The 16,480-nt window shown below is 37.2% G+C and overlaps 1 protein-coding gene across 1 annotated transcript in view; it reads right to left on the bottom strand.

Moving 5' to 3' along the window:
• KIF18A (kinesin family member 18A) overlaps positions 1–13,237 on the bottom strand; it is a 49,931-nt gene extending 36,694 nt beyond the window's left edge. Inside the window, exons 1-6 of the mRNA XM_063289544.1 lie at positions 12,862–13,237; positions 12,273–12,430; positions 9,953–10,057; positions 4,511–4,621; positions 3,487–3,684; positions 206–382 (exon numbers count right to left, since the gene is read on the bottom strand). Coding sequence (XP_063145614.1) covers positions 206–382; positions 3,487–3,684; positions 4,511–4,621; positions 9,953–10,057; positions 12,273–12,430; positions 12,862–13,189 — 1,077 coding nt within the window. The 5' untranslated portion in view covers positions 13,190–13,237. The remainder of the gene's footprint in view (positions 1–205; positions 383–3,486; positions 3,685–4,510; positions 4,622–9,952; positions 10,058–12,272; positions 12,431–12,861) is intronic.
• Between the last annotated feature and the right edge of the window lie 3,243 nt (positions 13,238–16,480).

Below are 16,480 nucleotides of genomic sequence, written 5' to 3'. Positions count from 1 at the left end.
GCTTTAGCAAATAAATAGATAAATCAATTCAAAATGTTCAGTCACTTCAGAACAAGCATGGCATTTTTATCGTGGAAGTGTGTTACAGGTTGATTGCTATGCTATTTTAAAATAAGAAGCAAATATATATATATTCATCTGTATATTTTAAAATGCTCATAAGTTGCCATTATTAATGATGAATTTTGGAACAGAGTTTACTTACTGAGGATTTGATGTCTTTGGCTCGGTTGGCATATTTAAGAGTGTTGTATGTGTCATCATAGAACAAAGAGGAAGGACTAACAGCAGCTATAATGATAGTGCGACAATTTCCTCCTAGAGAATCCTTCAGTAAACGAGTAAGCTTACTATTCCGATAGGGAATATGCTGATTCTTTCTCTGAAAAAACAAAACCCAGCACAAAATATGAGGTGTTTAATAGCTTGCTGAGATTTCTATAGCTTCAGATGAAGACCTGCTATAAACAGCTGTTCCACATTGCACACGTTGCAGTACGTGATAAAATCTTGAAAAAAATTGCTTGTTTACAACCCCTGGCTGATCCTCACCATTCTGTGCTCCGTTTTTCCTTCTAATTAAATCAAAAGTTAGCAAGTCACATTCCTAAATCCTTGAAATGAGAAATGTTAGGATGGAACCAGTAAGTCCATCTACTCTTCCAGCAGACTTCTTCCTCTGCCTTTCTATAGTAAAAGTCAACAACAGCTACTTCTCTATTTCTTTCCCTATTGTTAATTATAGCAGGAAAGCAGCAATCTGCAATGAGTGGGGAATGAAGGACCACAATGGGTCTGCATCATCACTGAACAACTGCTGAACACATAAGCCACAATTCCACACAAAGCCATAATTCCAGGTTTCATAATAGTTCTGATATATTTTCAAGTAGATCTCAATATGTGAGGAATGGTGAACACCCTTTATCTGTGTCATGCTGTTACATCACTAAACTGCTAGCTGTCCATGGGTGCAGTGCAACTGAATGCAGTGGGGAGGTGTGATTTACACATAAACACTTCCACGTGAGCAGCAACCCCGCACTATCAGTATTCTAGCTTCCGTGGAAATCTCTGTGTGGAAACAAAGGCCTTGCACTGCAGATAAGTGAACTGTACTTCAATAAGGTCACTTGAGTGATGCCATCACATGTGGGGTGCTCATAGCTTCTTCAAATACATTTATTAAACAGTCTGTAATAACAGTTGATAAGTTATTTCTTATTTAAACCATGAAATATATTAGATTTTATATTATAACTCTGTTTCTATTAACGCAAGGATTTTATTCTACTGTTGGCAATTTTTTTATCTCCCTAACTTTTAAGTCCTATTTCCCCAACTTTGTCAATTCAATCTTTACCTGAAAAGAACTGTCAAATTAACTAGGCATACACTAATATATGCATCTGTCAGTAGGTTCATAAAAGTAAGTTCTAATAACATGGTTTTGGGATTAAGCATTAAGTTTATAATTCCCTGCATTTGTCTCCACAAAGTTTAGATTTTTTGTCTTCGACATAGATAATCAACAGATTGCAGGCAATGCTCCACCATGAGCAGATATATTTTCCATAACTATATTAATTTAAATGTGTCAAATGACAACACATTATCTTGCAATAATCCTTTAAATTAACACAAATTATATCTGACAGCCCAGCAGTATATTAGCTTTTATTCCTGGTCATCAATTTTGAACTACAACAATTTTTATCTGAATAGCTTTAAATAGTGTGCTTTTATTAATAAACATTTTTATTGTTAACAACCATTTAAGACATACTGTACTCCAGATGTGTTTGACTACAACTCCCACCTGGATGATGGAAACTGAAATCACTGATGTCCAGTTCAGACTCAGAGAAGGAAAAGTGGAAGCTTAGCACGCAGAGACAGAGAACTAAACCTTGATACACAACCTAATCCAGATCCCTTTCCATCAACCTTGGCAGAGGGTGAACCAGAAGTGCAAGACATAAATTTTAGAGAGTGACAGTGCCATCATGTGGAAGCCTAGCAAGATAAACAGCGCTGAAAGGCAGGGCGATGTGGCCCAGCTTCTCAGGAGTAATGGGCGCTGGTTGAGCTTAAAGGGACTCGGCCCTCCAGAATACACAAAGATGTACAATGTTCTGATCAAATTTCTGGAAATAATGTTTGTACCTTCCTGTCTTGCCATTCCATACTTTGAAGTCCAGACGTACTTGATTAAGTTGGACTCTTTGATTTTTAGTCACCTTCTGTGTCTCCTGACCAATTCCACCTGACTTGATAAATTTGCTGCATACAACCCTTGGGTTGAACTTGGCTTACTTTTCTGTATATTTCTTTGTTATGGCCTGTTTATAGTGGTGTTAACTTAAGATCTGCCTGACTATACCTCCTAGTACTCCATCTGAAAGGTTGCCTTAAGACTTCTCAGTTCTAAAAACAATTTTCCAGACTTGATTAGCCACCTAATCAATTAGCTGTGCCTTAGTGCAGTATTTATATCATTTTAGATCTCCATATACTGGAAGAAATATGGTCTATTCACTTCTATTTTATTTTTAAAGGATTTCATCATTAAAAATACCCCAATATTATAATGCTACAAGGCTATGCAAACTTTTTTAGACAAGAACATTGGAATACACAAGTATGTGTACAAAGCATCTCTTTTTGAATCATGAAAAGTTACTTCATTTTGTATTTTTCTCAGCAAAGGGCATGCACAGCCAGGAGCAACTTCCAAAGCAGCTGTGTATGCCTGGGAAAAGAGGTGGTTGCTTTAACAGTTCAAAAAAGGTGCTTCACACACAGCCCTGCATGCTCCAAAACATTGCTTGCAAAGGATATACCCAGCTTTGCCTTACCTCAAAAATATGAATTACCATTAATATAAAAATTAGCATTATAAATAAATTAGCATCAAGGTTCACTTCCCTACCTAGGCATTGAAAATGTGAGTGAATCTCTGGATGCTAGATTATGCTGCTGAAAATGTCCTGTGGCCACATGTCTTGACATACAGAAAACCTCTGGCTCAGATTCCCAATCAAGTTTGGAGCTCGGGAAGTATTCCGGCATACAAACAACCTTCCTTTCATTCTTTGCAAATACATGACAACCGGGATGTACGTCTGGTAAAAACTGTGGCTGATTTGGAACTAGTTTGAGGAATTCATTCCAGGACATGGGAGAACCTCCTTTTAGCTGTCATCTTATGCTAGTTATTTTTCAGTTCAACCTCCTCAAGTAAATAAAAAAATAAGAGAGTATAATTTCCATGTACAAAAACAATTGAAATGCCATTATTTTTCTCTTTGAATAGGAATAAGGAAACTCCACTATGGACAGTGGAACTTATGCCCAGACCCTTCCAAATGTGCAGCATGAAAACAATTATATTCCAAATGAATGAAGACGCATAGGATTGTGCAGCTCATCTCATATTGATCAGTGTGAAATTTAAGAAAAATATTGCTGAGAGATATTACTGACCTTTGGGTCTGCCAGGGCATTAATAACATTCCCAAGAGCAAGCAGTGACCGATTTATATTTGCCCCTTCTCTAAAGCGAGCCCCTTTGGCCTTTGTGGCACTGGCACGTTCGGATCCTGCCAGGTCAATGAGACACATTTTGGCGATACGGACATTTTGATTGATGCTTGCAGTTTTATCTTGTTGCCTTAAATAAATCTAAAATTAAAAAAAACAAAACCCAGAATAAAGAAGCAGTTTAGTAAGGCTCCAAGTAATAACATCCCCATATACACACATATTTAGAGGACAGAAGTTACTGATTACTGCACACAGACTTAAGCTTTTCTTGATATTAGAGGGATGGGTGGGGTGGGGTGTTGTATAATCATTCAAAGAGTGGGAGATTTAAGGGCTTAATGGAATTAAAATTCATGTTAGATGATATTCCTGAGATTAAAACACTTTTGAAAAATGAACTTTATTAAAGTTTCTTATGTTTCTGTTCCATGTGTCACTCATGATTACCCAATACAATTAAATGCAGTATACTATAAAATCACGAGCTAAGAGTTGGACAGGACATTTGGAAAGCTTGCTTTTTAAAATGACATTTTCTTGGATAGCTTGTTGGCTGCAATCCTGTGGACTAGGATTCACAAGCAATAAGACCCACTGAAATCAATGGGATTTTTACAGGAATAAACATGTATTGGATCCAGCTGTTTTTAACTGAAACCACATTTATTAAAACTAACCAATGGGGAAAAATACTGTTTGTAAAATCATGTTACTCTAATGTCAGTATAAGGGACACTTATTTTACAAGCCGCTTCAACACTACAATAGACTACAGAGCTCTTCTCTTGAAGGATATTTAGCACAAAGGATTTAAAGCAGGTATGTCTGCAAGCTGGAACTCTCTTCCCAATAATAAAGCTATTATGAATGACATACCATAATCTGAGAGTTCTTTCTCTCTCTTACACAAAGCATCAAAGGTTATCTAAGATCCTCAGACACCTTATCTACCGTTTCATCTTACCTGAAAGACAGCATGGGACCGAGAGGAGGAGGCATTCACATCAGTAGGATGCTGTGTTCTGTTTTTGTTTCCATAATCCAACATTTGCAAGACCTCTTTTGCAGATTTAGGCTACCAAGGATTGAGGAAAAGAGCCAATTAAATTAGTAAATCTTTGCAAGATTTTAATCAGGGAGTTTCATTATCACAAGATCCAATAATAATTTAAACTTTATAACTTAGTCTATGGTTACCATCTTATCTCAGGGGATGAGCGATACAAAGGAAGTAAGATGATATTTCTTATCAAACCAGCTTCTGTTAGTATACACAAGCATCACTATCTACCCAAAGACTATGTACAAAAATAATGTATATAGTATTGGGAGGGAAAAGCCAGAAAAAAGTGTATTTTCCTCCATTAACAGACTTTTCTGACTTTTGGCTATCACAAGACTAATACAGCTGTCTCCCTATAATGTCTGTTCAAAACCAGTAACTCATTCTGACTATAATAGCTAGACCGTTATGTCAGATCAATGTTTGCCTAAAATTCATCTTAAAGCAAATGAATAATAAGAGCATTCAGAGATCCAGAATTAAACATTTACAAGGGACAAAAACATAAATGTACAATAAATCATACAAATAATTAAGTCAATTCATGGCAAGGATGACAGCAAGAGGTAAGTTTCTCATTCCACTGTCTCAAAGTTTATAGTATTGATTTAGTGTTCTACTTTCAGAAGAACCTGTCATATCCACACACACACCCCAAAAGTAAATATTTGACACGAGCAGCACACATTCACTAGCTGAGACCTAGGAAGAAAAATCTAGTTTCATATAGGAAAAGACAGTTTGGAATAAGTTGGACTCTCTCATTTCTGTTGATACAATATCACTTACACAACTGAGACTTCAGTCTAGTTTCCAACTTTCTCCAAAATCTATCTTTTCTTCTGCCCATTTAGTTTTGTCATACAAATTCAGGTTGTTGTTGCTTCCTTGTTCCACAGAAAGAGTTTCTGCCACTAGAAGACCGACTTTCTGAAGTTGATCCTTTTCATAACATACTGCACTATTTTTTATTCCTGAACTATTTTCAGGAACCATTGTTTCCTCAGTCCTATACACAAAATGACCACCAAATTTACTGTCAATAAATTTGGAAGGAGGTGGCGTCTTCGAGTCAGTCTTGACTCCTGACAACTGCACGGACAAGTCCCTCCAGTTTTCTTGGCAACATTTTTGGAAGTGGTTTGCCATTGCGTCCTTCCTAGAACTGAGAGAGAATGACTGGCCCATGGACACTCAACTGGCTTCATGCCTAAATTGGGACTATAATTCAGTCTCCTGGTTTCTAGCCTGGTGCCTTAACCGCTACACTAAACTGGCTCTCTGTCAATACAATGGGGAGTAGGAATTTCAGCATGTTTGGAAAATCCTCATGAAGGTATAAAGCTAGAGAGCAAGTGACAGTGTACATAAAAAGGAAGGTGAGGACATTGGCCATATTTCTCTTCAAAGAGCTGATGACATACAGCTAGCTCTGGATGGAAAGGGGAGCAGATTATGAGGTATACATTTCACAATACTAGTTCTCTTCCCCAAGCCCAGTATGGAAGAGCTTTGGAGGCACATGGAAGTGGGCATCACATGGCCTAGCAGTGCCCTGAATGGATTTTCATGGCTTGACCAAAACCACCACCAACACCAAACCCTGGCTTCTCCAGTCCTAACAGAAATTGGCAGCTGTAATTGACAGGTTTCTGAAAAGCCCAGCAACTCAAAGAATTGGTTTCTCTGAAGGGGTAAAAATTCCCAAATAGCCTGAAATATTTTTCATTGGGTTGGATAGAAATAAGTGTAAATGTTTGGAAGTGGACATACCTCTGAATGTAGATCCTTCCCAAATCCTCCCAACACTGCATGAAGGCAAAAATAGCCTATTTCTGCGGTATTGCTCAGATAGTGAGCAAGACAATTATAGTCCATTAAAATTCAGGATTAGGCAATCAAGAAGCTATACATCTAGTGTATTTTTAAGAACTCCATACTATGAAACACTAGAGTTGTATACCCCATCCTCATTTTTTTGCTGCTCTCCCCAACATATCAATTCATCACTTGAGCGTTGTTGCCATTAAAATTATCAGTAAAGTACTAAACCCATTAGGGGTTAATACTTTTGGAAGTTCGATTGATATAAGATGACATCAATACTAGAGAAAATTGCTTAGAAGACATATTTCTCTGTTCTGGATCCATTGCCAATTTCCTCCAGAGCTCTGATTGTAGAAGCTAAGATGCACAATAGGGTGGCAATAGCACAAAGACACAGACAGGAAGATGGAAAATTGATGAGAGGGTAATCACAAGTATAAGCACAAATGTAAGAATAGTACTACCATCATAAAGCTATTCCTGATTATTTCAAAGTTTAATAACCCAGTTTTGGGATTAATGGTTTGATATCAACAGCCAAGCTCTTCAGTTTTCTTTTGTCAGCTCTAAATAATTGCCTCATAGCAACCATTTTTGCTAACAGGCCACTTAGAAGTCCATTAGTCTTTCAAGTGTTTTTAAAGGTAGTATGGTAACTGTTTACACCATATTTCCTCCCCCAAAATGCATTAATTTCTACTTAGTTAATAACTGTTCTGATTTTGGAAATAAGATTGCACACCTGTGCAATTTGGATCAGAACATACTTAAATGTGAAGTCTTTCAGCTGAACATGCTTCGTACTGATTTCATGAGCACATACACATAATTTTATGAGGTAGCAACATAGAAGTAGCTTGCCATTATATTCTTGTAGGATGCTTTTTCGAATTCCCTGTCTAGCCTAAAACCTTAGTATTTCCAGGACTAAGTACTAACAGGGCCGAGCACTGCTTAGGTCAGGAGTCCAGGCACAGTCAGAGATGGATTCCCAATTTTCATCGTAGTGTTCACATGAGCAACTTTCATCCCTTAAGACGTTCATTGCACATATCCCCAAAATAAACTAAACATTCATTTTATACAGGAATTATGAAAATGGAAAGATTGCAAAAATAAAACAATAAACATCTTCTTTTCTGATCCTTCCCCACCTCCACAAAAGGAGCTTTATACCAAACATACGTTTCACAATCCATTAAGCAGTGGCTTATTTAGACATGGTGTTTTGAATGTCCCCATCATACAAATGCTAAATAATAAATTATGGTTCACAATTCACATGTGTCACACAACACATTAAGCTAATTCCAGATTGTATTACAGATCAGTCTAAAGCAGTGTTTCTTAAAGTGTGGTCCAAGGACCCCTGGGAGTCCCCCAAGAACCTCTCAGGTGTCCACAAAATCAAAATTATTTGCCAGATATTGATATTTGCAAAGATTTAAAACAATGTCACTCTTCTTTTTTATTTGTTAAAAATATAGGGCTTTTCATGAAAACGATTGTGTTTATGCTAATATCTAATGGGTTTAATATTATTTTTACATGATGCAATAAATATTCTACTAATGCATCCATTTTAATTTTAAATATGGGATAAATATAACCCATACAAACAAAAGCTCTTTTGAGATCTTCCAAATTTTTTTTAAAAGTGGAAGGGGTCCTGACAACAAAAAGTTTAAGAAACACTGGTCTAAAGTATGAATGAATAACTTTATTGATTAGTCAAATGAACATATCAGAAAGTTGGGCATCAGCCACTATAAGATATAAAATAAAACAATAAAACAGCTAAAATACAGTAAAAATAACTAAAAGATACTATGGTGAGATAAAATACGATAAAATACAGTAGGGTAAAATAGAGATAAAATTGTAAGATAAAAATGCAAGTTGTGATAAAACAAGTGATAAAATACAGAAACAATGTGAATTTAAATGAATTCATCACCTTTACATGCCACCCGAATGCATTCTATAAATTGTGTTCTCAGTTGGACAGCCCTAACCATAAACTTAACAGTTCTATTGACCACATATGTATTTGTGCCCTGGAGGAAGTAACACAGTCTTTTGTTACGATCCCAGTATGTGGTTCTGTCAATTAGTGTCTGAAGGTACTGAGCCCTTGCTGGGGCATATAGTTGGCAGTTAAATAGGACATGTGCAATGTCTTCTACTTCGGGTGCTCCACAAACACACGTCCTCTCAAGGTAAGGCACTTGGTGGAATCGTCCGTATTTGACCATAGAATCTAGTTGCTCAAATCTTGCTCTAGTAAGAGCTATCCTATGGTATTGAGTCAGACCCATTGTCAGGTACTTTTCTATTTGAAAGGACAGTTTATTCTTGGCCAGCCATTTCGACGACCTATTGTGTGCAAGTGACTCAATGTCTGTTTGGGCATTAACATCCAAGACTCTTTGTTTGAATATTGCCTTGGCCTGGTCTCCGGCTAAAAGTAAGTATTGTGATGAAAAGCCAAGGAATGCGATGGTTTGGAGGAGTTGGTTGACCCATGTTGATGGTTGAGGTGTGCTCATCTGTTCTTCAAGGCACATTTTTGGTAGTCTATCATGTTCCATTGGGAGAATCCTCCACCAGTAGTTGAAGACTTTGGTTACTGATAGACTGTAAATGGAATGGGTGCCTGTTTCAGCCCTTACTGCTGCTGATGTATTCCTGTCAGTCCCCAGAATAGTTCTTAAAAAGCGTGCTTGATTTTGTTCAAGTAAGGAGGCCTTTGATAGGCCCCACAGTTCGGCACCCTATGTTAGCACTGGTACAACTTTTGCCTTGTGGACCTTCAGAATGGAGAGCAGAGAGCAAGGGTGGTTATAACTAAGTAGTTTAATTAGTGTTTTAGAACTTGCTGTGGTCTTTGCAGAACTTTGCTTGTAATGATTAGCCCAAGGTCCTGTATCTGTAAAAACCACTCCTAGATATGAAACAGTCTGTTTGCTTTATAGGCTCCCCATCCAAGTGCCAATTGTATTTGGCCCATCTTTTCCCAAAAACCACCACTTTGGATTTTGACTTGTTAATATTCAAAAAGTTTGCAGCGCAGTAAGCACCAAATTTCCCCATCAATCTTCTCAGGCCTACTTGGGAATGTGCCATCAAAACCATGTCATCTGCATATAAGAGGATATTGATATGTCTGTTGAGAATCTTTGGCACATGAACATCTGTAGAACGGAGGAATCCTGGGATGTCGTTAACATAGAGATTAAACAACATTGGGGCCAAGATACATCCTTGTCTGACACCTTTGTGGGTGGGTGGTCTAAAGTATGAAGCCCCCATACCTTACAGTAAGTGCAAATATTTATACAGTTCTTTCAGTCTAAATGTCCCTCCATAAAAATAAATAGGCAAAGCATGAATGTTGTTAACTATACTTTCTTTAATCTTCCCCTGCATTTTCAAAAAAGTATTTTTAACCTATGTTTCTGTATAACTTTGCAACATTTATAGATAGTGATGGCACATATATGGAAATGTGTATACCTGATGTAACGTTAACCCATGAACCAATACTCCCTTTTGAGGATCTTCTCGAACAGCCAACGGTCCTGACTCTACTAATAGGTCACGTATCTGCTCATTGTAGACCTAGGAAAAAATGTTGTCTTTAATTTGGTTTGGATAGGTCTGCTACTACAGTTGCATTTCAAAGTTTGGGAAATGCATAAAAATAATACAGCATGCTGCATCTATTTCTCTCTCCCCAATTTAAATATACTGCATGTCATTTCTAATTTTATTTATTGGCAATAGCAGCAGTCAGAATGGTGTACAGTAAAATTCTCTTGGATAAGACTGTCTAAATGTCTAAAACATTTGGATGAACATAAACAAGTTTGGTGATTTTACGTGGCACAGTAAAACAAAAACAAGGTGAATTGATAGAGTATGCTCTATCATAGTACGCTCTATTGCTTTCTTGGCAGTATGCTTCACTGCATGTGGTATCTCCAAACAAGTTGCAATAGAGTTAATTCCACTGAACATGATAGGCCTTACCTTCTAAGAGCCATGACAGCATTACACTTTTTGTACTGTAGGCCAGTTTCTCTTAAAAAAGACCACTGTACCCTTTACTCATTTATTAGATTTGTATCCTGCCATTAATTTAAGAGTTTAAGGCGGCATCGACAGTGCTCCTCCTATTTTTCCCTTGCTGGCCTATAAAGTAGGTTGGGCTAAAAGATCATGGCTGGCCCAAAGTCATCCAGCGGGGGCTGAGGGTGGACAGGAACCTGGGTATTTTTGCTCCTAGTCCAACACTGGTGTTTTTTGGTGGCACCACGCAGGGGTTAGCATCATAGTGCCTCTGAGTAATAAGGCACACATGACCTCCCCCCATGGTATGTATGGGGTCCCAAATATAAATAAAAATTAATGATTTAAAATTTTAAATTAAAAAAAAAGTTGCTAAATTATGAACTATGAACTCATATCACAAGAGTTTGGTGTTCCTGCTTGAAAACTTGTAATTTTTTTTTTAGCAAGAACACCAATATCTTACTAGACTTTGCAAATCTGGCAAAATTTAGTGACCTCATGAGATGTGGGGGATGGGGGGCTTTCATTTCAGCTCCTGTGCCAGGAACTATCTTCAGTAACCTCACAAACCATAATTAGAAACCATTGCTTTAGGCTGTTTTCAGTTGTCAAGAACTCAATACTCACACGTCAAGCTGTTATTAAGCATTCTGAGAATATGCAAGTTATTCTGTAAAACTGAACTGGTTCATCAGTTCCATTATTTGTGGTAATCCTCTTGTCCTTGCCTGCTAGCAGTACTGGAAATTGTATCTCAATTATGCATTCACCTAGAACTCTGGGCTGATTCACTGAACTGGACTGAATTCTAGAAAGCTAGTCTTAAAATATGGCACAATCAGCTCATGAATAAGTGAGGCAATCAGTCAGAAAGAATAAGGCTTATATGAATACAGCATGAACATTAGCTGTCTAAAAGAGTGATGCTCTTTCTGGAAGATTCTAGAAGAAAGCAAGCCAGAGCAATAAAAGTGCCCTTACAGAAGTAGTAGTATCCATTTGTAACATCCATATACAATAGACTGCGCAAGTCTTCTTTTTCCCAACTCAGCCATGCTTCAATATATAACTGCTCCAAACTTAACTTTATGGTTTGCTTCCTATAGGTTGAGTGGTATGTATGCAATAAGGAAAGAATAGGTAATATTTGATATTTAAATGTATTTATTCTTTCAGTTACTGATTTGCAATCAATTCAGGTTATATAAAATGTTTTATCTCAAATGTGATCCTCAAGAATCTTCTTTTATTATAGAAATCACAGAAAACGTAGTAACATTTTTTACTTGAGATAATCTGTCTATCTTTCAATGCTCACCTAAAAAACATAGCTGCTTCTGGATGAAGTAAATGAAAGTGGGGCACATGTGGTCAATTGGATGAAGAAGACTAACATGGCTGAGCTAACTGCATACTCCATCCAGCAACATGGGACCCCACCATAGGAAATATCTCTCAGGCAGTTGGATGACTGAAAGAAACCCAGGTTAACTAATAGGTGGTCAACTAACTCACTTATTGTTCTAAACCATAATATGATTTGTCTGGCATGTGCAAATCCAATTATTATGTTTTATAAACTGTGGTTTATCACTTTGCATGTTGTCTGAACCCACCCAATTGTAGTTTATTCAGTAGGATTAAGCAAATAATGGCTTAGCATAATACATTAACCCAAATGGTATTTCCTCAGACACCAACAAAGGTGTCCTGGAAATGTTTATTGAAAAATTTTATAGTGCAGAATTTCTTATCTACTTACCTCAAGATATGAAACTGCAATAGCACAATGCTTCTCTTCTTTCATTCTATCAATGGAATTATAAAGCTCCATCATAGTTAGGTACATTACTCCAGGATCTTCAGGGGAACCCAGCATTGTATGAGTCTTCCCAGCTCCAGTTGCACCATAAGCAAGCACTACATTGTAAGGCAGACAGGGAAATTTTGAATCAACTCTGACTCATGACCCTGACATTTGAAACAAAACATAAGCCACCAAATGGATTTTGCCCATTTGCAAAAATGTAGTTGAAGAAATATGGCAACCAAGCTGAAAAATTATAATTTTATGCAAAATAGACTAAACATCTATTGAAGCAAAGATCAGCGCTTCTCTTGAGAGAAAGCAGGTATTTGGAGCAGACGTTTGAAACAGCTTCTCTTTTCAGAATGGTCGAGAAAGAACCGTAAGAAAAGTTTATTGCTGTTAATTATTTTTGCTAATATCTAGGCATTTAGAAATGAGATACAGAAAGCTTCCACCTTTAATTTTTAAGGTGAGGGGGTTAGTATTAAAATAATGGGATTATTATTCATATTGATGACAAATGACCACTGAGGAAAGTTACCTGTGCAATTATAGCCATTTAAAAAACCACCCAGAACAGTTTTGGTAGTGTCTTCAAAGAGTTCCAGCTGTGTAGAATATTCATCAAATATGGCATCAAATACAAATTTTAGGTCCTTGTTTTGCCTTTTGGTAATATCACGGTTCGGTAATTTCTTTCCATGAAAGAAACTGACCTCTTCCACTTTGGGATCAAACACTAATATATGTTTATCAACAACCTGAACCACTTTTTGAAAGCCGCCATCTTTCTCTTTTGGATTCTCAGGACGAACACGGATCACTACTTTTACATGATTGCAGACATTTTCTTGACCAGCATTGGACATTATGAAATGCAGCTATGTTGTCTCAGGTGTATTTCTTATGCCAAGTAAATTCTTCTTCTGTTAATAAGGAAAAATAAAGTAGTTTAATCAACATCAACAAAGGCTCGAATTTGATTGGATTGTAGGGATTTGCATAAAGCAGAAAATGTGTTGCTTCACACTTTAAACAAAACAGTGTATTTTGGGAACAAATGTCTCAAAATGCACGTGCTGTTTCACACTCAGAAGATTCAAACCAGCCATTTTGACACTGGTGTGTATCACAGTAGAAACATTTTGCATACTCCTACTTAACATTATGTCTTTCAAGTTGGCCATTCTCATATAAAGGAGTTCCAACTATCTATGACAAATTGTGAAGCAAAACCTGTTTCATTTTTTGAGTCAGGTATTATAATCCCTTATACTCTCTCCTTTTTCCCACTCTATGACTAGCGGGAAAACTCTAGCGGTTCTTCTAGGAGTTGTTTGGAATACTAGGACTTGTTTCAATAGCTAGAAAAAAATATATAGAAGACAAGTGTATGTTTTCATGGACTCTGGCATAACAAAACAGAGATGACAAACAAAACACACACAAAAAAACCCTGTTTTCTATATGCTTTTCCTATGATGGTGCCAACAGTCGACCTGAGCCAAAGGTATCATGAAACAGCCAATTTAGTTTGATTGGAAAGTACAAGGTGGGTTGGAACCACAAATTCCTTTGGCAGGGAGAAAGTCGCATAAAGTGGGATTATCACAAAGAAGGCCTGTTGTTCTGCATACAAGTTTAATAAATGATTATTATTTCTAAAGTGAGGAGACTTTTTACAGCCCTGTTCTGAATGACAGGACATGGAGATTCAATTCTCACAAGACATTGTCTTAAATATTCTGGGGCTGTTCTGGGTTGGACTTTTAAGGTTAATGGCCATATTTTAAATTGGAAGCCAACTGGTAACCATTGCAGTGATTTTAAGTATTAGTGAGCAGCCATTCCTAAATAAAATCCAGCCCTAAATATGTCTCTCAAAAGTAAGTATTGATGTGAATGTGACTTAATCTGAGATGAGAACAGAATTACATCTATCTACACAGGGAGTGTGTGTATGTGCGCACGTGCATATACTGTATATAGATATATATTTTATTTGTATTGAGAACAAACAAAATAAAGTGTAGGATGTTAAAGCTTTATTAACATTTTCATCAAACTTTAGAATTCTACCCACCATTATTATTTTGGGGAGTGGGAGCCTGGATTTTAAAATCATCTCAGCAGATATACTTCCTAAAACATCATTTTTGCATTATTCTTATGTACACCTTTTCAACCACAGCAAGAAATGTAACTGGTACAAGTTACACAGCTTTAATAATTTCTTTGTTAACAAAACATTGTTTAGAAAAATATAAAATTTCTTAATTCATATTTCTTAATTTTTATATTTTTCAAAATTGTTTTATTGTACTTTTTGTAAAGTACCAAGAACTGTTAAGGAAGTGGGTGGCATTTAAGTTTGCTCAACAAGCTATGGTGCAGTTCTACTGAATTCAATGAAACTTATTCTCAAGGAACAGTCTTGTGGTCCTAAAATAATCTAAAATGCTAGATACCGCTTTAAGTTAAATTTTAGCACTTAATCACACATTTCAGCTGAATTGCTGTATGTATTAAAAGGCAATTTGCAGTCGATCAAGGGAAAAAAGTCTGTAACAGAATAGTTTCTGAGGTCACTTCTTTCAGATTCCACTTTGCTACAGTCAATCTTTTTGTTTTGCAGTAACTACGCAATTGCACAAACAACATACAATTTTAAAACATCATAATTTGGGAGGTGGATGCTGTTACCTGGAATTTTTAGGCTTCCTTATTAGCTTTTTAATAAAGGTGGTATTAGCATTTAAGCATGGCATCCATGCCTTCTTTTCAAGTTCATGGAACCATGTTTTTCTTTTATCCAAAACCCTTTCTTTTACGTACAAAAACTAGCCTATTCAGCAACTAAACAATAGAGAGCATATTCTGAAAGTCCTTGAATACACTTGCAACTTTTATGATGATACAAACCTGGCTGGGAAAGGGAGTGACATAACCCATAAATTTGCCACTTGTGGAATGTTATCTAGAATCAATGTTTCCCATTGTTCAAATTCTTACATGTAATCAATGTCTTTTATTGTTTGACTACTTGCTTTATGACATAGCATATATCAAATGTATGTATCATTTGTCTCTGTACCCTATAAAAGGACTTGACCCCCGCTTAATAAATGCTGTTTGTTTTTGCCTGAATTGCTGCGTGATTCGTGTTTTCAGGTAGGCAAAAATCCACTTTGCAAAGTTAGTCTCTCCCCCAAATTCAGAGACCAAGTTTTTATTAGCTCCACGCCAAACTCGGGGTGCCTGAGCTTCTAGGCAACAACGCCTTCGAGTTGACTCTTGGCGACAGCCTGTAAAGTCCCTGCAGTTTTGTATGTTTTAAATCTTGAAAGTAAGACAGGGTTCCTTGCTATTCACTTGAAGATATTTTACTACCAAAATATTTTGCTATTTTTCTACCCTATGCCTGTACACTCAAGACGAAAGTCCCATTATATTCGATAGGTGCAATTTCCCGCCTGTGTACTTAGAAGTAAGCTGAACGGTATTAATTCTCGGGTTAAGCATGCGTAGAGTTCCGGCCTCAATCCACGTAGATACGCAGTATTTTTTTATTATTATTTTAATAGGAATTACTGCCAGACACCACGATCGCTTGCTAATACGGTTAAGAAAACATGGCCCGACCGGTAGTTACCGAGAGCTCATTATATCCCTCCCTACTTTAGCAACAGCTTCCCTTTTAAAGGTATCCGAGCTGATCCATTATACACACACATACAGAGAGAGAGAGAAAGTAGCATCGGGCTCATTTAGGCTTATCAGACTTCACTCTTTCGTAAACATATATACAACTACTCACCCAAACATCAGGCTCCTCTCTACCGACTGCCAGCCCGCACAGCTTGCTAAGGCGTCGCCGCCGCTCAGCTTCCTTGGTTCAGCAAGCCACCAAATTCAAACACCAGCGGTTTGTAGGTCGGTCACTTCTGATTGGTTTAGGACTGAGAAACGTCAGAGTTGCCTCCACGCTCTTGACGGGACTGAGTATGAATTTTGGTCTAAACGAGGACCCGTCTTTCCTTACACCCTAAACGTGCTTGAGCCGTCTTTCGAGGAGAGGGAAAGCTAGGCTGCTTGTCTCTATGGATGGTGCGGGGAAATTAGAGTCTTGAATGAGGGGAAGCGTGGAGGGAAGAAGAGAG

Source organism: Candoia aspera, chromosome 1, assembly GCF_035149785.1.
Source record: "Candoia aspera isolate rCanAsp1 chromosome 1, rCanAsp1.hap2, whole genome shotgun sequence".
Classification (NCBI taxonomy): Eukaryota; Metazoa; Chordata; class Lepidosauria; order Squamata; family Boidae; genus Candoia; species Candoia aspera.
Note: the sequence above shows the minus strand (reverse complement) of the source record. Positions and strands in the feature narration are given on the sequence as shown.